The sequence below is a fragment of the Meriones unguiculatus genome, chromosome 10 (genome assembly GCF_030254825.1).
Source record: "Meriones unguiculatus strain TT.TT164.6M chromosome 10, Bangor_MerUng_6.1, whole genome shotgun sequence".
NCBI classification, from domain to species: domain Eukaryota; kingdom Metazoa; phylum Chordata; class Mammalia; order Rodentia; family Muridae; genus Meriones; species Meriones unguiculatus.
The window spans coordinates 10,944,045-10,970,724 of NC_083358.1; the positions used below are offsets into that span (position 1 = coordinate 10,944,045).

Here is a 26,680-nt window from a genome sequence, read left to right on the forward strand (position 1 = left end):
TGATGTCCCCATTATCTAACCTTTAAGTGCTGGAGATGTGTAGGCAGTGGCACAGCACTTGCCTGGTATGCACAAGCCATGAGTTCCACCCATATCACACTGGGTGAGATTGGGAATGAAAGTGGACTTCCAGCATCTGTCTTCTTTCACCAGTATTTGCATTCCCAAGAGTTAAGGTTTTTGGAACAATAGGTTGCTCAATTGCTATCACACTGTTTAGTTGGATGGTGTGGTGGTTTGAATAAAATGGCCCTTATAGGCCCATAAAGAGAGGCCCTAGTAGGAGGTGTGGCCTTGTTGGAGGAAGTGTGTCACTGTGGAGGCGGGCTTTGAGGTCTCATATGCTCAAGCTACAGCCCAGTGTGACAGTCTTTCCTCTGCTGCCCCACAATCAAGATGTAGGAATCTCAGCTCCTTCTCCAGCATCATGTCTGCCTGTACACTGCCACACTTCTCACCATGAGATAACGGACTAAACCCCTAAAACTGTAAGCCAGCCTTATTTAAGTGTTGTCCTTATAGGAGCTGCCATGGTCATGGTGTCTCTCCACAGCAACAGAACTTTAACTAAGGCAGAAGTGTACACAGTAGGAGACGACAGGATATCCATGGCATGAACCCAGAGCCATGACCAGAAGGATTGATGGACGGCTCTAACCCGAGCTGTCTAACCTCAGCTATAAACTGAGTCTACCTGAGAGAGGCTTGCAGAAGGAAGCCATTGCAGGTTTTCACTTGGAGAGTAAGTCAGGAATGTGGGAGAGACCCAGCCATTCACGAAGGACCCTGCATCAGCACCGCTGCTCAGAGACAAACATTTGCTCACAGAGACGCTACCACGATATGACGTGTGGCTGCTGACATGAAGGCGAGCTGCCAATAGAGATGGAACTCTGGAGCCTTGATCCTCTGAGCACTTTCAGCTGTGCCAAAGGCACACTTAAGAAGTGAAGATGTGTGCTGCGGACTTTGCTCAGCAGAAGGCAACTATGTGAGGCCCTAGGTGTGATCCCACAGCAACAACCAAGCCCACAAAGGGACACTTGGAAGGCGGCTGCAGCAGGCTGTGCCACTCACCTTTCTAACCATGGTCAAGTCAGGCTGCTTCGTCCAGGTTTTTGAATAAATATCGTAACACTCCATGGAGATCAGCTCCCGGTCGCCATCCTCCCCTCCGAGGATGTACAGCATCCCATCGATCTCCACGATCCCAAAGTTGTGCCTGGCCTGGAAAGACAGCACAAACCTTTGTGGGCAAAAGGGGATGTTCCACGTTATTTTATTCCAGTGTTCCAGCAAAGAGGAGCCTTGCTCACACTGTTTCTCCTTGAAATGCCTCCACATTGTGTGTTGCTTCCTTGGCACAACAGACAGGGCCTCACTCCTCAGGACCAGGGATAAAAGATGCAGGCTCATCAACAGAGATGCTGTGCTTAACCTACAGAGATGCTGAGCTTAACCTACAGAGATGCTGCGCTTAACCTACAGAGATGCTGCGCTTAACCTACAGAGATGCTGCGCTTAACCTACAGAGATGCTGCGCTTAACCTACAGAGATGCTGTGCTTAACCTACAGAGATGCTGAGCTCTGTAGAGCTCAGAAGCGTGCCAGCCTCCTAGGACAACTGGCTCCATGGTATTGCTTTTGTGCAGTTATGGGCAGGCGGGTTTCTGAGGTGACTGTGAAAGATGACAGCAGCATGTAGTGTGGACTATCTATGGCCAGGATGGGGAGCAGGGAGGCACGCCAGAGTCCTAAGAATCACAGAAGTCTGGGGTGCTTATCATTCATCCACAGCCCAAACAGAACATAGGAAATTCCTGGCTTGTGGAGTCTCTGAGGAACATATAAAGGCAGTGTGTGCAGATGTGGGGTCCAGCATAGAGAGAGGAAGGCAATAAGGAAGGCATCTTGAGAATGGGACAAGCAGTAAGGGAGGTGAGGAACAGGGAGGTGGTAGTCTCTGCAGGGAGGTGGTGCTGGGCAGGAGGCCAGAAGGAGGCAGGGGAGGAAAAGGCAGGAGAGGGAGACGAGGGAGAGCATGCTCCAGGCAGGGCGAGGCCAGGCTGCCTCTTCTTGCCCTGCCTGGGAACCCACACCCAGTAAAAGTGCCAAGGGGAAAAGAAACACACCTCAGAGACAACTGTACCATACCTCATTCATGGGTGGCAGCGGGGTCCATGTGTTGGCGTCTGGGTCATACTTCTCTCCTGAGCTCAGTGTCTGCTTATTTTCATCTTGGCCCCCCAACACAAACAAAAATCCTTCTGTAAAAAAAAAAAAGGGGAGGGGACACACAGGACACCCTCAGCAAGTGCCATAGAGCAGAGGCCTGGCATTTAGAGCTACCCTCCTCAGCCCCAACAAGTCTTCTTGCTCTTTGGTGACAGAGCCAAACTTGTTAGTCACTCTGGCCATTCTGCTTTACTCAGTACAGTCTCTGAGGTGATTCTCACCCTGTAGGAGGAGAAGAAAGGTGGTACCACCCCTCAGGCACCAGGCAGCTCAGGGATGCCTCAGTTCATTACATTATTCTCTAGCTCCACGAGTCTCAAGCAGCATGCAACCTACGGTCCACGTCTAGCCTCAGGGTCACAGGGATTCGTAGCAGAGGACACTCGACATTCGAAACAGAATGAGAGACTCACTGTTGAGCCTGCTATTGGGGTAGTGATGGCGGTGAGCTCAGCCGTGGAGCACATGGCCAGTGCAGACAAGGACCCAAGTTTTACCTCCAACATTATACAAAATGAGGGAATGAGTAAGTGGGCCAGCTCAAACCAGTACTCAACTTGCTTTGAGAGAGTGTCTTTCAGACACGACGGGGAAGATGTTGTCAATGAACTCTCAACAAGTTGGTTGACTGCACAAGACCATACCAGTCTCCATGCCACCATGGATGGGGGAAATTTTATAAGCTTCCATGTGCTTTCAGCCGAAGCAATAGAGGCAGTCAACAGATGCTGAGGAGAGTCAGTTTCTCCAGGGATGAGCCCCTAATAGGTTTCCCAACCCTAAACATGTATAGGCAATACTAATTGACTCAGGAGACTTTATACACACACACACACACATACACACACACACACACACACACACACACACACACGTATACATATATACACATAAATTATAGAAAAGAGGTCATTAATTTCAAGAGGACCATGGGGAGAGTTGGAGGGAATGGAGGGAGAAATGACTCATGTATGACATTCTCAAAAAATTAAAATTAAAAAAATTATGTATGTACGTATATATGTGAATGTGAACATGGCATGGATCGTGTGTGACGGTCAAAAGGCAACTTGTAAGAGTTGTTTCTCTCCTCCCACTGTGTCAGTCCCAGGAATTGAACTCAGGCCATCAGGTGTGGTAGCAAGAGCCTTTTTCTACCTTGGCCAGCTCAACTGATTTAAACCTGCTGCTTGTCTAGGAAATTTCAAGCTTGAACTCAATTTTGGAACAACAGTCTTTTCAGGAGACTGTCAGGGACAGATGCAAAAATCTCTATAGGATAAAGAAAGCCTTCATCCAAGCTGCAGGCTGCCTGTCAGGTCGCAAGGCATTAGCCATTCCTATGAATAAGAGCATCTAGCAAAGGTCCTCAGGCATAGCTAGAGATTTGGTCTTATGGAATATGAGCTGAAGCAAACCCTGGAAACAGTGCTGCAAAGACTTGAGGTCCTGTGTAACCAGAGAAACAAAGCAGCAACACTGACCACAATCCCAGGAAATGCAAAACTACTAAATGAAGGCATACTGAACATACTCACAGAGAGACATAAAAACTAAAAAATCCCACTGATGGATTAATAGGTTCTCAGAGCTGAAAAGACAAGTCAAAAGCAACCATTAACTTTGCAACAGAGAGAAAAAAGCTAGAAGCTGCTGGGTGGCAGTGGTGCGTGCCTTTAATCCCAGCATTTGGGAGACAGAAGCAGTGGGATCTCTGTGAGTCTGAGGCCACCTTGATCTATGCAGTGAATTCCAGGACGGCCAGAGCTATATAGAGAACCTTCCTCTAAAAAGACAGAAGCTGACACAAACAAGCAGAGAAGGTGAAGCGTCTGACATGCTTGAGCATACGTCTAAGTGCAGAGGCAAAATGGGAAGATAAAATAGATGAGGAAGAAAAAGGGGCAGGAGATGTGGCTCAGCAGGTAAAAGAGCTTGCTGCAAAGGCTGACAACCTGAGTTTGATCCCTGGAACCCAGATGTCATCATATTGGGAGGTGCTGGAGCTCCACCAGCTTTACACTTCGTTTTGAGACAGTACGCAACTACATGTCCCTAGCTGATCTGAGTTTACTGTGGAGACCAGGCTGGTCTCAAACTCATAGAGATCCTCCTGCCTCTGTCTTCCAAGTGCTAGGATTAAAGCTGTGCACCACCACAACAGGCAAAAATCAGATTCGTATATCTGAATAACTCTGAAATGATGTATACTTGGTCAGAGTTCTGCTAGAATTGAGTCAAGAGTACCTGCTGACAGAACGCCATGGTTAATTCTTGGCATGCTCAGAGGAGCCAGTTCAATCCACAGCTGCCGATTGGGGTCGTAGAGCGGGCACATACATCGCATGGCGGCCGTGGGTTTCCGTGAACTAAGGAAATACATAATTTGAAGTTTTACTTACAGTTCCACTCATAATAAGCACTGTCAGTTGGTTAAACATTTAACAGATGGTTAAACATTTAAAAAAGTCAATTACTATTACTGTAGAAACAGAAAATTACCCTGCATTTTTGTATATGTGTGTTGCAACTCCCCCTTCCTTCACACCCCTTTCCGGAGGTCCCCTGCCACACTCACACTCTTTCTTCCCCTCCAATGGTCACTATGCACTCTGAGTAGCCCCTTGGCTTGAAGCTGGCCAGCATGGCCTCCCCCTGCTGCGGCTGGCTGAGCGGGATGTTGCTGCACTCTTTGACGATTTCTCGTACCAAGGGCTCATTCAGCATCTGCTCCCGAAGGTAGCTGGAGTCCAGCCCTGAAACCCACAGTGCTGACATGACGTCCTTCATGTGGACCTGCGCATGGGAGGAGGACGGACAAAGGAAGGATGACACAGGTCTTCTGAAACATGCTTTCTGACCTGCAGCATTGGGTGGCTGCTACCAGTCTATTAGCAGAGACCATCACTGTCAGTCCTGCCGAAACATGCACACCAGCCCCCAACTCTCCTTTTCTTCTTTAAAAAGAAAAAGATTTTATTTTTATCTGTGTGTGTGCATGTGCGTGTGCGTGCGTGTGTGTGTGTGTGCGTGTCTGGCACCTATGGCCAGAAGAGGACATCTGATTCTCCTGAGCTGGGGTTACTGGTTGTTGTGAGCTGCCCAGTGTGGGAGCTAGGAACTCAAGTTGGGCCATCCATAATAGCGCAAATGTTCCTAACTGCTGAGCCATTTCTCTAGCTTCCCCTTTTACAATAAGATTTTTTTTTTCTTTTTAGTTTTTCTAGACAGGGTTTCTCTGTGTAGCCTTGACTGTCCTGGACTGGCTTTGTAGACCAGGCTGCCCTCAAACTCACAGAGATCCACCTGCCTCTGCCTTTCTCAGTGCTGGGATTACAGCACGGCACCCAGCATATTTCTTTTAGAAAATCCTGTGTATTGTGTAGGTTCCTGGGGAGGGTACAAGAGGGCATCAGAGCTCTGGGAGCTGGTCTAAGGTGGTTGTGAGCCTTACTGTGTGCTGAGAATCCAACTCTGGTCTTCTGCAAGGGCAGAAGGCTGGCTTAACCACAGCCATTTTTCCAGCCCCCTTTCTTCTTTCTTTCATTTGTATTTGTTTGAATTTCACTATAGAGTTTCACGAGCTTCCCTCACGCTGAAGGGTCCCACCTCAGTAGGTTAACTGAGTGAAACGATCACACTGCTTGATCTCACAAGTCTGGATGGGCTGTGACGAAACCACACTCATGGAAGCTCTAGGACGGTACAGCAAGCTTAGGAGGGTAAACTTGGATAACAGATCAACATCAATATTCTAAGAAAATCAGCAAAGGTTAAAAAAGAATTCCCAGAACTGTATAATTCCTGCAATGATCATAGTTCAAAACTATCTCACAGCTTTGGGTACTTTTGGTCTCAGTGGCCATCTCTGAAGCTTGGGCATGCTCTGGGTGATTTGGCCACAGACCTGATCTTGACTAACTACTCAGTATGGCCTCTGTGGGAAAGGGGACACCCTTGAGTAACTTAAAACATACTTTTCCATGCTCTGAGGAGTCAGGTTAGCCAAAGGATTGCCATGTTCCCTATAAGCAGGCCACCCTGAGCTCCTGAGGATGACCCAGCACAGTCCAGGGAGGAGCAGGGTCTCCTATCAGCTTCTGTGAGTGTCGTCCTTCCTAAGTTACCTAATGTGGAACAGAGGACTAGGTGGCCTAACTGCAGCTAAGTCCACAGGCGTGGTTTCTGAGTGTTCACCCTCACAGGCCTACAGTTTGAAAACTACAAGATAATCACCACGGCGGAGTCTGTCATTGCCAAGAACAATTAACAGTGTAATTATGCATTCCAAAACCTATTCTCTAAAACCAACTCAACACATTTTTTATTTTGAAACAAGTAATTGGAGAGAAGACTTGAAAACAAGCTACATTCCCCGTGGGATCTCAATGGGGACCTAAAAGCCAACATTCTCTAAGAGCCTCCACCAGCTGCCACTCCTAGACCTTTTCTGTTCAGGGTTTATTTATTTATTTTTATTTTATGTACATTGGTGTTTTGACTGCATGTATGTCTAAGGGTGTCAGATACTCTGGAACAGGAATTACAGACAGTTGTGAGCTACCATGTGGGTGCTGGGAATTGAACCCAGGTCTTCTGGGAGAACAGTCAATGCTCTTAACCAGTGAGATATCTCTCCAGTCCCCCAGTTTTGGGTTGTTACTTGCTTGCTTATTATTTTTAAGACAGAATCCCATATAGGTCTGGCTGTCATGCAGCATGCTACATAGACCAGGCTGAACTTGAACTCAAAGAGATCTACCTATTTCCGGGATTAAGGCATCTGCTTATGTCTGGCTAAGCTTTCTTTTTATTTTTCCTCCAAATCAGCTAAGATGCTGGCAGCTGCAACCACCTGACAACTGTTAGACCCTTACCGAGTGCCTGAGGAAAAGACTGTCAGCTAAGCAGCTGGCTGCCTTCCTCCATGCCCATCCATTGCTTAAAGTAGTCTACAGATGTCTTTGGGAGGCAACACCACTGCCTGCTGCTGAACGGAGGGCACTGCATGGCAACCACAGCTGCGTGCAGTTGAAACATACTCTGGCTCCAGCAATCACTATCTTAGCCTCAAAGCATTTTAGACAGCCTGCACTGTTTGTCCATCACAAACCTCAATACCCTCCAGCAGCTATTTTCACTCAGGCCAGGGAAATGCTCAGGGTGGGAGCATTTCCCTGGCACCAGCCTGAGGGTAGTGTAAAACAGGCCTTCGGTGATACGAAGGTCTGCTGGAACTGGCACAAACACAGCCCTCTCCTCTCTGGCTCAGACACGAGGGACTATACCATACTAACAGTCCTGAAGGGTGGCTGTAATTATTCCAAACACCATTGCTACACCTTCTTTCTCGTTATAGTGGAACACTTTTTTTATGCCACCTGGGAGCTGCCCTCCCGTGCTATAGTACTGCAATATTAAGCACCCCCACACAGGTTTTTCCTCAATGGCCCTTCAATGACCTTTGATCTTAACTGTTAGACCCTAATGAGCTGCAACGCAAAGAAGAGAGAATGGAAGAATGAAAGAAAATAAAGTAGTGATGGCTGTGCACTAACAGCAGCAGTGAGACAGTTGGAGAGGTCCATAAAGTGGCCAGGGCTGCGGTGCAGGAGATAATGGAGGCTGTAAAGAGCTGAAAAGTAGAGACCATGTGCCTGTTACTGAAAGAGTTCCGGAGAGCTGCCAAGATGTAAAACACAAGCGTCTCAGAAGTCTTAGGCCTGAGAGCCACAACATTCAGCTCTGTGGAAGCTAAGGTCCTCAACTTGACCTGAGGCCCTTCAGGAGTGGTAGTATCTGTAGGAAGAAACCCTGCTGTTTACTGTTGCTAGCAGCCTCGGATATGTCTGTCAAAAGCCAGAGTCATTGGTAATGAAAGCCCCGAGCAAGAAGCCTCCGACCTGATCATCTACAGCTACAAGTCTGCCTAAATATTCTGGACAAACAGGCTCCTGGCTCTCAGGGCTGGAGTGTGAGCCTTTGGGTCTGTCCAAGACCTAGGCCTTGGTCACTGCAGCCCGGCACTGGGATTGTTCCTCCTTTCTATCTGGGTGGACCAGAAGGACAACCCCCCCCCCTGCTTTCACAACAGACCACATCCCTACCCATCACACAAAGTAAATAAACACCTCAGTGAAAAGAAAACCCAAGGCATGTCCTGAGTGGAAGAAGGTACCTTTCTCATCTCTACGTCATGTGCTATCCACCGAATCACTGCCTCAAACACGTATCGTTCATTGCCAACATTCAGCTTCTCAAGAGAGATCACTTCTTTGAGCTTCTGCGGACTCAGCTCCAGGAACTCCTCTGTGCTGCTGACATCTCGGAAGTGAGTCTCCAGGTACTCGGTGGCCAGGTAGTGCACGTGGTGCAGGCAATAGTGCAGGGCAAAGTCTCGGATGCCGATGCAGTTCTCGGCGGCAATGCAGCCCTCCAAGAACTCACAGCACAAGGTTTTAAGGTCCGTCAGCAGCAGCAGGTCGGCCGCCTGTACGACATCCTGGATCGTGTCTTCATTTAGCCTGATCTGTAAGAGCACCACAGACATTTTAGAGCTGGATGCAGACAAAAGGCCCAAACCACTAACCTAGAAGTCTGGCCCACAGGAAATTCCCAACTTTTTTCTGGTATCTTTAAGGATTTATTTTTAATTATGTGTGTGCCCACGAGTGCAGGTGCGCGCAGAGGTTGCAGGCACTGGATCCCATTGGAGCTGGAGTTACAGGTAGATGCAAGATGCCAAAATGGGTGCTGGGAACTGAACTCAGGTCCTCTCAAGGGTAGGAAAGCACTCGTAACCACTGGGCTATTTCCCCAGTCCCCAGTTCCAATGATGACTAGTAGTGATGGCCCTGTAAAAAGAGCTTTAAGGCCTCAAATGACATGCGACCTTCCCTCACAGCACATGTGCCTGACTATCTGTCTGTCCGTTTGTTTGTTTGTTTATTTTAGGCAGGGTTTCTCTGTGTAGTCCTGGCTTTCCCAGAACTTGTTCTGTAGAGCAGGCTGGCCTGGAATTCAGAGATGCACCTGCCTCTACCTCCCCAGTGCTGAGGTTAAAGGCATGCACCACAGCTGCCCTACTGACGTGTCTGACTCTTATCCCACCTGTCCAGGCTTTTGCTTCCTGGGCCAGCAGGATCCTGTTGAGGGAGCCCAGAAACGTGCTCACATCTGCAGCTCACACCAAAACCTGACTGAGCTTTTGGGGACAGTTAAGTTCTGCTACTCGTGGAAATTGAAATTATCCCCAGATACATCAAGGTTGCTGTCTGCCAAGTGGTATGCCAAGTGGGTGCAAGCCACCAGAGAGGGGCTTTATTTCTCCTCAGTGCCTATGCACTTGGGCCTGCTGGCGGGCTCCGGCAGATTGGCGCCCAGACGTGGGACTTGTGATACAGGGAATCAGTGAAGGACACCACGGTTGTTGGCGAGCTCACATCATTAAGTAGAAAGGGTGAGGTGAGTAAATCCGAGAATAAAAATGGGACAGGGCATTAGCCTAGTGTTTTTGTATGGAGCTTAATTAAAGATAGTCTGTATAAGCAGCAGGAAACTGAGAAAGTTAAACTTTCAGGCTCAGAGAGAAGGAGGTTAGAAACATGGCAGGCTTCAAGAGAAAATGATATTAGACCATCAGCTCCTCCAGAGGAGTTATATTTCCCTCCTGATGACAGCAATTTCTTGCCAGAAGGAGACTTTGAGAAAGACTTAGATCCTAATGAGGTTGCAGAGTTGGAGGAAGAACCAGATCAGTATTATTCTGAGAGATACCCTCCAATTCAGGCTATGCATGTTAAAAAGTGTAAGCCGTGGCAAAAAGAAATTAAAAGACTAGAATGGGGAGGAAATAAACAGAAAAACTGGAGAATTAACTACTAGAGAAAATGAGGCTCAATCCCCCACTCCAACTCCATCATTGGTTGCAGGTTTGGACTCTCCTCCTGGGACTGCTACAGTTGCAGTGGCCCAAAAGACAAGGGGATCTTTTCCTTTGTCCACTGTACAGGCAACTGTATCCCCTTTGCAAGCTTCTTTACAAGAAGCTAGGCAGAATGGAGAAGACATAACTGAGTTTTATGGTTTTCCAGTTCTGGAGCAACCTGATGGACAGGGTAATACAGCGAGAGTCCATGCTCCTATACCTTTTAAACAAATAAAAGAATTAAAATCTGCATGCTCCCAATATGGTCCTACAGCGCCTTTCACTCAGGCTCTGTTGGAGTCCTTGTCTACTGAGGCCCTCTGCTTGGGAGACTGGAAACAGTTAACAAGAGGGTGCTTATTAGGAGGAGATAATTTATTATGGAAGTCAGAATTTGCAGAGCATTGTCAAGCTACAGCTGAACTTAATCAAGCTCAGGGAATTCCTATAACTTATGACATGCTTGCTGGAGAAGGAATCTACAGGGAAATAGGACAACAATTGGATTTTGATGTGGCCATATATGCTCAGGTAAATACCGCTGCCCGGAAGGCCTGGAATAAACTTCCACAAACAGGTAGACACGTGGAGGATTTGTCTAAAATCTGTCCAGGACCTGTTGAGTTATTTCAAGATTTTGTGGCAAGATCACTGCAAGCAGCAAACAGACTTATAAGTGATGAAAAGTCTGGATTATTATTAGTAAAACAATTAGCTTATGAGAATGCTAACAGTGCTTGCCAAGCAGCTTTGAGACCCTTTAGGAAGAAAGGAGATATTTCTGATTATATTAGGTTATGTTCTGACATCGGGCAGTCTTATACTCAAGAAATAGCTATGGCTGCCACCCTACAAGGAAAAACTATTAAAGAGGCAGCCTCTCAGTTTTTCCAGTAAGAAAGCTAATAGTTAATTCTGCTACAAAGCTTCAATATTCATAAAAATTTAAATTCAACAAATAACACGATGTTTTGTCTGTCTGTCTTGAAGACATAGTTTAGCATATTCAGTAGGTCTTGGTTATAGATTACTGGTCATTGGCTATGTTTAAAATCTGTAACATAAAGTTAACTTACTTAAAACCTAGGGTTAAACAATTCTAAACTCAGGTCTAAACTCAAATAGACATTACTCATATCCCAAAATTTAAAAAACTAAATTGTTTTGCTACAATTGGTATTTCTTCCATTATAAAGACTAGTAAAGGTACGACATATATTAGTCAAGCTTCTCAACATTTTTAAAAATAATGAAACAGGTATGCCATACAATCCTTAAGGCTAAAAAATTATAGAGCCTGCCCATGGATCTCTTAAAAACCAATTGCAAAAAAATAAAAAAAAGGGGGGGGAGTCATATCCCCAAATATTAATCATGCTCTCTTTATTTTAAAATTTTTTGAATGTGGACGTACAAGGCCGTTCTGCGGCTGATCAATTGTGGCATCCTAATACCAAAGATAATTATGCCCAAGTACAATGGAAAGATCTGATTACTGGAATATGGCAGGGCCCCGACCCCATATCAATAAGGGGAAGAGGGTATGTTTGTGCTTTTTCCACAGGACACAGAAGGAGCCAGGTGGATCCCAGAAAGGCTGGTACGATTTGCAGGAGTTGTTCCCCAGAAGGAGCATGTTCCAGCTGCAGACAATCGTAAATGCTGCCCTGACTGAGACCGAAAAGCTGCATTGGACTTAAGCTCCTGACCCGCTTTTTTTCATTCTGCTTCTAGGAGATGTCATGCAGAAAAACCTCTTATACAATGGACTGGACTTGATTGTTCTGTTAATAAGGACAATTCTCAACAAAATAAAAAAGAATAAAAAAGAGGACTAACTGTGAAACTTTGGTCTGACTCTGGTTTTCAGCAGACCAAAACAAGCTTGCTTCAGAAACTCTTGGGAGGCCCTGTAACTGCCTATGTAAATTCTTTTGTTTTGTTGTTTGGAAATGTTAACAAGATTGAAACTTTAATGTTTCTTGCCTTCAATGTAAACTAACAAACTGTATTTGTAAGCTTTCAAATGGTTCTGATTGCTCGACAGCCTGTTACTATGGTTCTTGGTGACTATTTCTCAGACTTGGTAATTTACACAAGGAGTCATTTGTTAAGTGACTTTTTTGGAGTGTTATTTTGGACTTGGCTTGTGATAGGAGATGCGCTGCTATTGGTGGCAACTAAAACCTGCCTGAAGGCCTTTTAGAATGTCAAAGCTGAGCTGATCTGCACAAGATCAAACCCCAGGGTCTACCCTAGCAGAGGTTGGTAGTCAGAGACGGGTAATGTTTCTCTGGGATATGTTCAACCCAAGACAGGGCATGAATGATAGAACTCATGTACCGATGACAGGTAAGAATAAATCTTATGAGGGAAACAACCTAAGACAGGCACAATCTTCTGCTCCATAACTCTTAAGTTATGGCCAATTTAAAAAATATAAAAAAGGGAGACCTGTCGGGAGCTGTTGATCTGGCAGCTGCTTTGATATTTAAATCTCAGTAGAAAGACTGCTTTTACCAGGCCTTCACTGAAGTCAGGGAAGAATTTGCAAGTCCATCTCCTTTTGTTTGTGACAGCAGGTGGAATAGCTTGTGAAGATCACACCTCTTGCTTCACCTCCTTGTAAATTTAACCCATTGTTCTGAGCTGTTTTTATTCTGGCTTAAAAGCTCTCTGAAAAAAAGTCAGGTGGCTGCTGGCTGGTCGGGTCTGGAGCCTCTTAGAAAAGTCCCATGTGTGTTGTGTGTTAGTTTATTAATTTTAATCCTCACTCCCAACTCAAGAACTGTTCGACTCTGCTGACAGGCTCTGGCAGCTAGAGGCATCTGAGAGGAGCAAGTCTCAAATGAGAAAATGTTTCTATAAGATCAGGCTGTAGAGCATTTTCTTAATTAGTAATTAATGGAGGAGGGCCCAGTCATTGCAGGTGGGACTGTTCTTGGGTTGGTGATCTTGGGTTACATAAGAAAGCACGCAGTCAGTGTAGGTAGGGCATGCATATAATCCCAGCACTCGGGGGGGGGGGGGGTAAAGACAGGGAGATCTCTGTGAGTTTGAGGCCAGCCTGGTCTACAAATAGAGTCCAGGACAGTCAAGGCTACAAAGAGAAACACTATCAATAACAAAAACAAACAAACAAATAAAAGCTCAAACCAAAACAAATTAAAGAGAAAGAAAGAAAGCAGGCTGAGCAAACTAGTGAGCACCAGCACCCCTCCACGGCCTCTGCATCAGCTCCTGCCTCCAGGTTCCTGCCTTGAGTTCCTGTCCTGACTTCCCTTGATGATGAACAGTGCTGTGGAAGTGTGAGCTGAATAAAACCTTTCCTCATGGTGTTTCATCGCAGCCATGGTGATACTAACTAAGACAGTGTGTGTGCGCACACACACACACACGCGCACACCAGGATATTGGGGAGGTCAGAGGGCAGCTTTCAGGAACTGATGGTCTCTTTCTACCATGTGGGTTTGGAAGAATGAACTAGGTTATCAGGTTTTGGCAGCAAAGCCTTTACCCATGGAACCATCTCTTCACGCCTCCTCTTCTTTTATTTCTGTTTTTGTGGTACTCTGGATGGAACCCAGATCTCACACACTCCAGGCAACGGCTCTACCACTCAGCCACACCCCCAGACTCAACAGTATTAAATTTAGCCAGAAGACAGGAAACAACTGCAGACTATCCAAATACAAACCTGTGAAAGAACACCAAATCACATCTCAATTAAACCATACAGCTACTTCAGGAGTTTGTCAAAGCTTAAGTTGCCATGTGGATTCTAAAGTTTACACTGGGACAATTCCCAGCAGTCAACCTGCAGACGGTCCCCAGGCTGCAGCTGGAGCCCGCACAGAGCAGGCCCTCAGAGGCCTGGCACTTGCTGTGCTCACAACTGCCCAGACTGCTGGACCAGGCTGCTCATATGTCTCATGTGTGCCTGCTGTGCGGTGTTTCTAGGATTTCCTAGGGCTGTGCCAAAACAGTTCTAACTTCAGTCACTTCAGCAATCACATGTGTGCACACCCACTGCCTTGTGTTTAGGAGAGAGTTTCCCTACACTGTTTTCACAATACTATACCACAATACTCACACCACACACTTCACCGGGACTAGAATCCCAGAGTGTGTGGACAGAACGAATGCATTTAGGAATGACAGGCAACATACACCCCAAGCACTTAGAAAACTAGTGGGAAAAACAGACCTTTCAGAAAAGGGGAGGCAGGGAAACAGCAGTGATGGAGGGTTCAATGGGGAAGGCAAGGGGCAAGATCTTGGAAAAAACGAGGCAGAACATACTTTCACAGACCTAAATGTGTAACACTCTACTCTGCTCTCTGGCCAATATATCCACAGGACTCACGACTCTTCCTTTCTGTTTGTTTGTTCTTTTAAAGATTTATTTTTATTTGTGTGTGTGCATGTGTGAGCATGTATGTGCACACATGGAGGCCAGAACAATTGTGAGCAACTTGCTGTGGGTGCTGGGGAGTGGAAGAGTAGCAAGCTCTTTCAGCTACTGAAGCATCTCCTCACTAGAGACCTAAGAGTCCTATGCTAGAACTTAAATTACATGAAGAGGACAGGGCCAGGGAGGCAAAGAAACGAAAGCAATCTAGGCGCTTACCATTTCTTGCCTGGGTATCATCACATCTCCAGAAACAACGTGGCAGAGAGAGTGAGGAAAAGCAGGAAGAGGGGGCAGGGAGAGGGTGAAGCACAGGGCTGCCAGCATTCAAGTACTATAATAAGGGTAGCCTTCAATGCGAGGTGCCTTTCATGGCAATGCCCCACAAGAAACTGTCTCTACAGAACAAGCCTCAGCGCCAGAGAAGCTGCTCTTTCCATGCAGAGAGAGAGAGAGAGAGAGAGAGATCTTGTTGTACAAGATCAGAGTCAAGATGTGGAGGCAGGAGTCAGCGCTGCAGGGTGCGCCATGTTCTTTGAATCTGAGCCTGGAGGGTGGAACTCAGAAGAGCGTAAATTGGGATTTGGTCTATGATTTAACTGTGTTGCTCCTTTAGGGATGGAATCTGGAAGAGCATGTGTGTGGGGCCATCGCCAGGGAGGAGCCAATAGATTCCCTGAGGGCAGAAGATGACACGGCAGAGCCGCTCTGAAAGCAGGAAAGTCTCTGCTAGGTCTAGCCCCTGGGTCTCGCCATACCTGCCCACTGAAGATGTAATCCAGGATCTCTCTCATAACCATTACCGATATCCCTTCAAGTTCAATCTTATAAGTGGATCCGTCATCTTTTGGAGGATTATAGTTTAACTTTGTCCTAAGAAAGGGAAAAAAAGTAAGATTTCTATGAGCCAACAGAAATAACTACAATTATTTATGCACTAAACACTATAGTATAACACATACTGAGTAGCAAATAGACCTCTGCTTAGGGAAGTTAGCTCAACATACACAGCTTTAGCTAAAAACTCAGCCCCAGTTTGCAAAGGCTCCTTAGTTTTTGTTGTTTGTTTCTCTGTGTAGCCATGGCTGTCCTGGACTCGCTTTGTAGACCAGGCTGGCCTCGAACTCACAGAGATCTGCCTGCTTCTGCCTCCCCGAGTACTGGGATTACAGGTGTGTGCCTGTAACTTGAGTTAACCATGCCTGGCTAACTTGATCTTTTTAAGGATTTATTTTTAATTAGGTGCTTGTGTGTCTACACGAGGGCAGGTGCTTATGGAGGCCAGAGGCACGAGATCCTGCAGGAGCCAGAGCTATCGGCAGTTATGAGCCAACTGACATGGGTACCAGAAACTAAAATGCGGCCCTCTGCAGAGAGCCAGGGATACGACACAATGAGACGCTGTCTTCAAAAAAGCCAGTGGTGTCAGAGAGAGGGCTCCGTGCAGCGTGGTCAAGAGGATGCTCTTTCAGAGGACCTAGGTTCGATCCCCACCACCCACAGGGCATCTCATAACCATCTGTAACTCCAGTTCCAGGCGATCGGACATGCTCTCCTGGTGCATGTGACATGGAGACATACATTCAGACAAACATCTATACACATAAGAGAAAAATAAAGTCTCAAAAAAGAGAAAAGTTAGAAAATAGGAGAGGTACATTAAGAAAATTGGAGTGGGCCTCTTAAGGCTTTTTCTTTCTTCCTTAACAGGGGTAATGATAGGCGTTTCAGGAGAGGGCAGAGGCAACAACAACAGAGAAACGACTGCAGGACAAGAGCGTGCCTCCTGGTCCTGAGGTATTACCTGGGAGGCTCCCACAGGGGCAGCTCTCTCCTGGCTCAGGCTCCTACACACCCTTTCTCCTTTTAAGCTGAGTTTCTTGGGCACTTGATCACAGCAATTGAAATGTAACTAGCACAAAGCTCAACAAGCACGTGTTAAACATCATGATCTGTTAGTAGCTGTTAAATAGCTCAAGGACTGCCAGAAAAAAAAAAAAAAAAGCCGGCCACCAGATGACTTCTGGTGTGACAGAAACGCGGGAGGATCAGATAGGCAGGACTCTGTAATAGTTTGATCCGATGCCCTCTTCTGACCTCTGCATACACGCAGGCCAAACACACATAAAAAGCTATGGAAGGGGGCTGGACACAACAGTTACAAACAGTAGCCCACAAGGGGCTTCTCCCCTCCGCCGATGCAAACACTCATTTCTAATAAAGGAAACATCTTCAGCAGAACACAGTGGAATGCAATGTCCAAGGAGTCAGTCAGGGTGCTGCAGTTTGGGGTGACTCACGGCATGATTCACATGCTTGCAATGATTCCTGTCACCTGGAACTCTGGCTGTAAGGCAGGCCCTCTGAGGCGTTTGGAGACAGCCTGTGCCAGCACTTTTTACTCCAAACTAGTCATTTGTTCTTTTGGAGAATTTTTTTTACAGATGACACCCCTCCCCTCCTCAGCGCATACCCCCTCCTTTTTCTGTTTTTGTGAGTGCCAGAGACCACATAAAAATGGTTTAGGGTCATGAAAGTCCTGTATGTGGTGTTGTACTAGCAAACACGTATTTTGGCACATTTGTGTGAAGGCACAGAATACACGCCCAGCGGAGGGGCCTAATACGAGCCATGGTCTACGTCAGTGTGCAGTGTCAATACAGGAGTGTTAAGATGCAGGGGACATACCATTCTAGTGGGGACACGAGGAGGCAGGGGGCAGGCGCTGTGTGTGTGTGTGGGCTCAGGAAGGTCTGGCATTCTCTGTACCTTCCTCTCACTTCTGCTATGAACTTACAATTGCCCTAAGACATACAGTCTGGTTAAAAAAAAAAGTTTTAAAAATTGTATCTGAGTATAGCTTTGTGCACATAAGTGCAGTGTTCACAGAGGCCAGAAGAGGGCACTAGATTCCTGGTACTGGAATACAGGTTGTGAGCTGCCTGACTTGGGAGCTGGGAACCTCACTCAGGTCCTCTGGAATGGAACTACATACTCTTAACCACTGAGTCACTTCTCTAGTCCCTGACATCTGTTTTGTGTTGTTTCCACCCTGGAGACCCTTTGCAGTTCCCACTTGAGGCAATATGTTTGTTGCTAACACGTCAATCAACAGATGATACCCTCTGACAAACACTATTGATGGCACTGTCTTCAGGAGGAGCACAGCAGCTAGCCTCACAGTTCCTCCCATGGACACGGGAGAAAAGCATTCACACTGAGGTCCTAAGAGTGACAGAGCTCTCAGAGGAAAGCCTGAGCAAGAGGGTGCTGTGCACCGGGGACCAGAGACCCAGGCAAGTCCCTCCATGTCCAGGTGAGCCGGAGTGTTTCCTGTCATCAAGCCACCATAGGGGACCGAGAACAAGTGACAGGTGCCTCTGTGGCATTAACGAGAAGGAGGGAAAGGACCTGCACCAGGCTCCTGGCCTCTGAATGTCATTTTTACAAAACACTTATTTATGAGTGTATGTGAATCTGTGTGTGGCCAAGTGCATGTACATATAGGTGCCTGTGGGGTACAGAAGAGGGTGTTGGGTCCCTAGAACTGGAGGTACAGGCAGCAGTCAGTCACTGGACATGAGTGTTGGGTATGAGTTCAAGTCCTGTGTAAGAGCAAGTGCTCTTAACCACTGTACTGTCTCTGGAGCGCCTAAATGACCTGTACTTCATTTATGTATGTATGTATGTATATATATATGTATGTATGCATATATATATATATATATATATATATATATATATATATATTTTTTTTTTTTTCTGAGACAGGGTCTCTCTCTGGAGCCCTGGCTGTTCTGGACTCCCTTTGTAGAACAGGCTGGCCTTGAACTCACAGAGAACTGCCTGCCTCTGCCTTCCTGAGTGCTGGGATTAAAGGAATGTGCCACCAAGAGAGGCCCAAACAGCATTTTAAAGGATGGCACCCCAACATTTTGTGTGCTTTTCCCTTCACTCTTATTATTATTATTATTTTGAGGCTCTTATTATTTTTTTCTCTGTGTAGCCTTGGCTGGCCTGGACTCGCTTTGTAGACCAGGCTGACCTCGAACTCACAGAGATCCACTTGTCCCTGCCTCCCTGAGTGCTGGATTAATCCCGTGTCCTGCCGCCACTGCCTGGATACCCACTTCACTCTGATTCTCCTCCATTTCTCCTTTATACCCAACAAGTAGGTGTTTATTTACTTTCACATTTTTCCCTCACACAGGTCCTGTGAGTCATGATTTGAATGACTTTATGAGTAGTTCCCTGGGCTGACCTCCCAGAACCTTCTGGAGAGCCGATAAAGACAATCAGATATCTGGGTCTCATCCTAGACCAACTGGGTCAGCCTCGGGTTGCATAGTAAGACATACCCTGGCTCATCTGGCTCGTCCCTGCTGCCTGCAATGCTTCTTGGGCCCTTCCCCCTTATCTGCATGCTCTGGTTCTTTCCAGCTGGGTGTGCTCCCACACCCACACTGGCAGCCTGCACACCCACCGCCACCGTCTCATCCCTGCTTTTATTTCTCTTCCTTCACAGGACTGTTCATCTCCTAACACACTGTACCTGCCTCCTGTCAATTGCTGTGAAAACAGAACTGTTTGTATTTCCCTGTGATGTTGATACAGGCAACCCCACAGGACTAAAACCGTTTAGATTATGCGGGCCCCTCAGACTGCCTGTGAGGGATCACCTAGATTAGGTTGAGGTGGAAAGAGCCTAACTCTGGGTGACACAATTCCACGGGCGGGGGTCCTGGACTGAATTCAAGGAGAAACCAGCTGAGCACTAGCATTCCTCTCTTTGCTTCCTGCCTGTGGATGTCATGTGACCAGCTGCCTCACACGCCTACCACCCTGTGCCTTCCCTCCCATGACTGACTGTAACTTCAAACTGTGAATTCGAGTAAACCTTCCTTTCCTCAAGCTGCTCTGCCAGGGACTTCTATTACAGCAATAGGAAAACTAACCAGCACCAATATTCCTATTCCTGGCACTTGACACACAATAACTTGACAAGAAACACACAGCCCGGCGGGAACTGATGGATTCCAACCCCACAGATTCAGTGACTGAAATCAAATGACCACAGCTGTTCGGACAGCGCATGAGTGGCCGGCAGAGCAGCCGAGAGCGTTCACCAGCATATGTGTTGGCATGCCCATAAGGCACTTTCTCCCACAGCAGGCCAGGCGCCCCGTACAGTCTAATGTCCGAACACTTAACTATCAGCCCTCAGTGGGAGCCGCACTGTAAGGCTGGCCGAGAGGGAAGCTTTCTATTTGTGAGTTGGCTAGCCATATCTCATCTTTCTGTGCTTCAATGTCCCATGCTCACCATCCCCAGTGGCCTGCTGGGAAACCTGAACTTCCAATACAATACAGACTCCAAAAGGTTTCTAGTGCCCAGACCCCAGCTCGGGGGCCATCCTGAAGATGAAGAGGCCCTCAGGGTCCTGCAGAGGTCCAGAAGCAGCTCTTGCCACAGCTGTGGTCCCACCTCCCCCAACACCCTCCCCACGCTGTGACTCAGGCACAGGGTGCTTTTTGCTTTCCTCAGAGAGCCTGACTTCCGCTGAGAAGAAGGAAACAGGACTGGCTGTACTCTCATGCCACACAAGAAGATAAATGTTTGTCTTTGAGAGTCAGTGACTTGAAGGAAAATGGAATTTGCCTTAGGCCATATTTTTTGAGAAGAGACTGTGAATTCAGTATGTATTACAGCCTAATAAAGGGTTGGGGAAAGGGCTGTTGATAAGGAGTCCACCATGGAAGCATGAGAACCCAGTCCGGGCCCGCAGCACCTATGTAAAAGCCATGTGTGGTTATGCACCTGTGACCCTTGTGCTGGGGGTTGGGGGTGGAGACAGCTAATAGGTGGGTCTGAGAGAATTGGTCTTAAAAACACGTATTTAAAAGTTTTGACTTATTCTTTGACAATGTCACACATACAATGTACCTTTTGAAAATGTATTTATGTAAGTGTGTTAGTGTTTTGCCTACTGCTGCCCGTGGAGATCAGAAGACAGTGAAGGATCCCTAGAACTGGAGATGGTTGTGAGCTGCCATAGAGGTGCTGGAAGTTGAACTGGGGTATTCTGGAATGAACAGTCCATGCTCTTAAAAGCTGAGACTTCTCTTCAGTCCCTACACAATGCCTCTCGATTAAATCCACCACCCTCAAATCCTTATGGACTCCATAATATACATGCTTCTCCTACCTTCATGATCTTTCTAAAAACAAAACAATAACCACTGAGTCCAATCAGTGCTGCCTGCATGAACACAGGCAACCTACCAGGGGCCATATCCCTGAAAGACAGGACACCCCCTCCCCCAGCAAACACCAACTGCTAATAGCCCTACAGCATGGGTGAAGCTGCTCCTGTCCCTTCTGGCATTACTGCCAGGCTTGCTCTGGGCCGGTCACCAGAGCTGCTGTGCATGCTTCAGTCTGCTTCGTCCAGAAGACAGCATTCCACAGCACTCCTCAAATCTACCAGCTCTTAGACCCTCTCTGCTCCCTCTTCCACAATGTTCCCTGGGCCTTGAGGGAGTAGCTGTAGATGGCGAGATTGTGTGTGAAAAGGTAGGGTAGAAGGCCATAGTGGCTTATACCCGACACTGGCCTCTGGCTGCCAGAAGCATGTGCACACATGCACACACATAAGCTACACATGTGACACACAAACAGAACAGCTATGGGAACATCTCTAGTGACAGGAGAGTTGGGGAAGAAAGGGAGCTGGCAGCACACATGGTGTCGCTGGAGCCATGGCGACGAAGACTCACACGTGACAATGACTCCAAGCAGAAACTGCCACCCCCACAGACAGAGACACAGCCCGTGACCCCAACAGTACAAACCGCTTGGCTTCGTCTTGTGCAACTAGCCCTTCTTTGTCCCAGGGAGAACGTGAGGTATTGATAGAAATCAGCCAGCCAGCTTCCCACCCTCCAGCAGCTATGGCAACAGCACTTTTAAACAAACAGTGCCAACACCATCACGTGTGGTATCAACTCCAGGAGTTTTTGTTTTAGCTCACTCATGTCAAACATTTCAGTCCACAACTCCCTTCTTTCCAGCCTGCTCAAAGCCGAACCCTCCACTGGGTGTTCCCCTTGGTAAACGGTGCTATGTCTGTGTAAGAAGAGAAACAAATACACACAGGAGGAATAAAGGTGTTAGAGACTGTTGGTGGATGCTGAAACCAGCAAGACGGTGCTAAGTACCGCTCAGTCCCCACATCTACTTCCTGGTTACAGACTGAAAGCTGCACAGGCCAAGCGATGTCTCTGTGGCCCAACTCAAAAGTTGGGCCAGGCTGGCATCCTCTCATCGTGGCTTGTCATTGGATGCTCAGCCCCAAGCTGAGGGGCACCCTACGAAGCAACTGAGAATCCTCACCCAGCATCAAAGTCAGGACAAAAGGAAAAGCTTAGGAACTGCCACAGGGAGACAAATCCATCTGTGGGGTTCTTCATCATGTTTTTGTCTTTTATTGGTGTTCGTATGTATGTATGTATGTAAGTATGTATGTATGTATGTATGTATGTATGTATGTAGGTGTGCTTATGTGGATTTATGTGCACCACCTGTGTGCAGGCACCCACAGAGCCAAGAAGAGGGTGTTAGATCCTCTGGAACCAGAGGTACAGGTCACTGTGTCCTGCCTAAAGTAGGTGCTGGGAACTGAACTTGGGTCTTTTGCAGTAAGTGCTCTTGATAACTGAGCCATCTCTCCAGCCCCCTTTCTTTGTCTTTCTTGACACCAGCTCTGCTGAGCTGGCCAGTTACCTTGTGTAGCACCCTTCAAGTCAGTGTTGTCTAATTTATATGGTCACACTGCAACTGTAAGTTTGGGGCAGGGATGTTACAGAAAGGCTGACGTGCCTTATCTACTGGGGTGAACCTGTCTTCTATTGAGCAGTTGGCTAAATGGTTCTGATACGGTTTTCCACTGCAACTGCTAGTTTTCCTTTCATGGGTAATAAACACATCTGAGATCATGTGGGAAGATATGAAAATCCATCCTCACAAACCCTTGCCAGTGACCTCTGCACGCACCACAGGATATGCCTGCAACAATTACCACTGTGGCAAGGATGATACCCACCCCTAAAATGTCTCTGGCTACCTTCCTGTCTCCCTAGCAACATACGCACTGGGGTCTCTTCTAGATTGCCTAGCCTGGCTTTGAACTCATAATTCTCTTGCTTCAGCCTCCTGAGTACTTGGCTTCAAGGACTTTCTATTCTAGTTCCTTTTACAGATGTTAACTGAATTTCTTTTGTGAGACACCCCTCTGTCCCACTTTCTTGCACCTCTTCTGTCCCACTTGTCAATGTGTGCACTCATTCATTCATAGACACATGGATGGCTGTCTACTTTATTCTGACTCTAGTCCAGCATGGATCTTTGTTGCTAGAATTGCTGCAGCTCAGCCACTAGGGCTTTTTGAGGCTGGCTCTTTTTGGTCCCTCCCTACTTTCTGGCACAAGGCACTTTAGACTTCTGGAGTATTTTTCCTGCCCTGGCAACAAGCCAACTGGGTCTCTGAAGACATTAGAGTTTTAAATGTTATCTGATTCTACTCTGGAAATGTCCCTCTGGCGGCAACTGAGTGGAAGACAAATGGGGACTGTGCTTGGAGGAAGACAGGCCAGCAGGAGCCCGACACAGTCTAGTGCCAATAAAAGCTGGAGCCCGACTGGACAGTTACGGCATAGAGGAGACAGACTCCAGAAACCAGAGAGCAGACGTGATGCTCTGGCATTGATTAGGTGCTGAGGAAAAGCAGGCAGGAGGTCTTTCTGCCAACAGCTCTCCATCCCTCCTGAGGAGCCTGGTAGTGTATTAAGGAAGGGGACAGCAAGGTGGATCAATGAGTTAAAGTACTTGTCCTGCAAGCCTAATGACCTGATTCTGTCCCTGGAACCCATACAAAGGCAGAAGGAGAGAACCAACTCCATAAAATTGTCCCGACCTTTACACACTTGCTGTGGCATGTGTACTGCCCCATAACATACACACATACCCAAGAATAATAAGAACTGTAAGAGAGAGAGAGAAAAAAAAAAAGAAGGGAAATAAGGGTCTCGGGAGTGGCTGGGTGGGTAATACTCGTTCTTACAGTGGGAAGACCTGAGCTCAAATCTGAGCACCTACATAAAGGCTGGAAAAGGCCCCACGTGCCTGAAGAGACCAGTGTTTGAGGGAGAGTCAGGTGATACTTAGGACCTACCCTACCCCATACACGAAAGGAGGGACAACTCACTTATAGGAGGGAGTGTGACCACCAGGGTTGAGGGTGGCCACGCAATAGGTAAGTGACCATTGGGCTTGGGACAGAGGGCAGCAAGTGTCTTGGCACAAACAGTGCTACTGTGGAGGGGGTGGGGAAGGCAGATGAAGGTCAGAACTCTATGCCTGACCATAGTATAGAGACAGGAGGGAGAGCCAGAAAGCCGAAGGGAGGGAAACAAGACGAGATGTCACTGGAGCATAGAGAGACCGGATGTCAAGAAAATGGTAGACAGTGATAAACAGGCCAAGTAAGAGAAATGTATTAGTTTTCACCGGATCTGGAGCTTACATTTCACGACTCTTCAAAGAACAGGTTTAGTGGATTCGTGAGAGGCACGTCTGCTTGCAGAGCGAAGACAAAACAGGGGGCGGGGACTCACAGCGAGAAAGCTGGCTCCTCAAGCCTCGGCCACGAGGTTGAGAACAGATACCACAGTCAATCTGCTTTTCAGTGAGGCACACTGAGGACAGACATGCTTTCCAGCAGGGAGAGGGAGCCAGCAGAGAAGGAAACTTAAAATGACAAGAGAAGGAAACAAACAGAAGACACAGCAGATGAAACAGAGGCTCCGAGTCAGTGAAGGGTGGCGGTGTCCAGCCCTGAATGCAGAAGAGGGTGAGCGTCATACAAAACAGCACCAACAGGGAGCCTCAGGTGAAGGGATACCCTCCACACAAGTGTAAGGACCGGAGTTTGGATCCACAGAACACATGTAAAAAGCTGAGTTTGGGGCGTCAAGTACCCGTTGCCCCAGCTCTAGGAAGGTGGAGACAGAGGATCCCTGGAGTTTACCAGAAGCCAGTCTAGCTGAACTGAGGTCTTCAGTCAGCCAGAGACCCTGTCTCAAAAGATAAGGTGGAAAGTAATAGTCAACTCTAGCCTTTGCATGGCACATCTGCTTGCATATGTGCGCACTCACACGCACTCGTACGTACGCATGCACACACACACACCTCAAATAAATAAGCAAAGAAAGAAAGTGAATAGAGAGTGATGGAAGAAGACACCTGATGTTGACCTCTGGCCTTCCTACTCATGCCTGTCCAGGGCACGACACATGGGAACAAATACATACACAGACACACAAAGAACTGTGCTGATGTCTCTGTCCAAACGCTTAAGTCTGTAATCCTCAACAGAAAGGGGAAAGAGTCTACCCAGCTGCCTGTTTCCGGAAGACCTTGAGTGCAGCAGTTCTTACATTTTAAAAGTGTTAGGACAAGGTGCAACGGTATGCAACAGAACTCAAAGGTCACCTCCAAGCCTACATTTCTGACCCTTACAGAAAAAGCCTGCCAGCTCCTGCTCTGCACACAACTGCCATGATTTTAAAATTCAGTCTAGTTGAGAGGCAAAGTAATGATTTTGTGAACTCACTTCTCCAAGTGCTAAGAAATGGTGACAGGTCTTCTTAAAAATTACTGCTAAGTCACTGGTGTCCTTACAAGATGGCACAGTCCCTGTGGACAGTGGCTATACTTCATTCAGCAGGAACAAGCCCAGGTCAATCACCCACCCAGCACAAAGGTCCTCAAGGTCGGTTCACGGATACCCACCCACAAAACAGAGGGAAGCCAAGGATTTTCCGACTGGTTTATAGGGTCCCTATTGGGGGCGGTGGAAATAGGGACATCAACCAAGAGAATGAAAAGCAGATGCACGGGAAACTGTATGCTACAGCAGACAGACAGCACTGGAAAGCGACAGTTACGTGAGCTGCCTGTGGCGGCTCATGCCTGCACGGAGAATGAAGCAGGAGGAATGCTGTGAGTTGGAGGCCAGCCTAGGCTATGGTATGAGGCCCTGTCTCAAACAAACCACCCCAAACACGGTTATAGGCATTTTTATTGTGATAGAAAGATTTGCCGTGAAGTCAGTCCCAGGGAAAGCATGAACACAAACAATGCGCACACAGACGTGACTCCAATACAACACTACCTCATCACTCACAATCAGAAGTAACTTTAGCTGGACTCTCATGACATCTTCCTTTTTTGTGTGGGAGATACACTTTCTCAATTTAAGTACGGTTTTTGTAATGCCCAAAGTCAGTAGCATTCATTTTCAAAGGCGAAGCTGGAAAATGCATGTTAAATTTCAAGTTGAACTCAAAGATGGAATGGTGATCCAGCAACTTTGGAAGCAAACTCTTCTAGAATGAAACAAGCCAGACTTCTTGTTCTGGTCACACCCCAACCTTTTGAAAACACACACAAGAGAGATACATCATGCTGAGACGTGCCAACACTTCCAGATTTTCTACTTGGGAACTATTTCTTTAGAGGCCATTGAAAAGTAGCTCCTTCAATGACCTTGAGACCTCAGGCAAATGGGTTACATCAAAGATACACATCTTTGCTTTGGCTACTGTGTATGACATTTATGTTTTGTAGTTCTGGAGGCCAAAAGGCTGAAGACAGATGCCAAGATGCTCGGGTCCCTCCTGGCTTATCCATGCAGTCTTTTTCCTTGTCTTTATAGAGCAGAGACAAAGAAACAGAGTGGAGGTTGGGAGGGATTTGGGCTCACTGCTCCCTCCCTCATTAAAAAAAAGAGCTCGAGGGTTCTTCTTTGCTACAGTATACAAATGGCACTAAATACCACAGACACTCCACATTCCAGCAGTGGGCTCACATTTCTCGGTTTCCATTTTCTCTTTCCAAATGGAGCAGTGAGGAAGAGGAGGCTTCCTGGCTTTTCAAACACAGCAAGCCTCCTGAATAAACACAAAGGGATAGCAGAACTTCCATGACTTCATCCTTTCAAACCAAAGCACTACGCGAGGGAGCGTGGAGGGCTGTCTGTTTTGCCTTT

General features: G+C 47.1%; 1 protein-coding gene across 2 annotated transcripts in view; it reads right to left on the reverse strand.

Annotated features, from left to right (window-relative positions):
• Gan (gigaxonin) overlaps window positions 1-26,680 on the reverse strand; it is a 61,065-nt gene that overhangs the window by 21,820 nt on the left and 12,565 nt on the right. Inside the window, exons 2-7 of one of the 2 annotated variants that reach the window (XM_021640032.2) lie at window positions 15,333-15,447; window positions 8,415-8,765; window positions 4,815-5,032; window positions 4,484-4,605; window positions 2,156-2,268; window positions 1,078-1,227 (exon numbers count right to left, since the gene is read on the reverse strand). In XM_021640032.2, the coding sequence (XP_021495707.1) occupies window positions 1,078-1,227; window positions 2,156-2,268; window positions 4,484-4,605; window positions 4,815-5,032; window positions 8,415-8,765; window positions 15,333-15,447 (1,069 nt within the window). The remainder of the gene's footprint in view (window positions 1-1,077; window positions 1,228-2,155; window positions 2,269-4,483; window positions 4,606-4,814; window positions 5,033-8,414; window positions 8,766-15,332; window positions 15,448-26,680) is intronic. The other variant, XM_060391904.1, reaches the window with a different exon arrangement.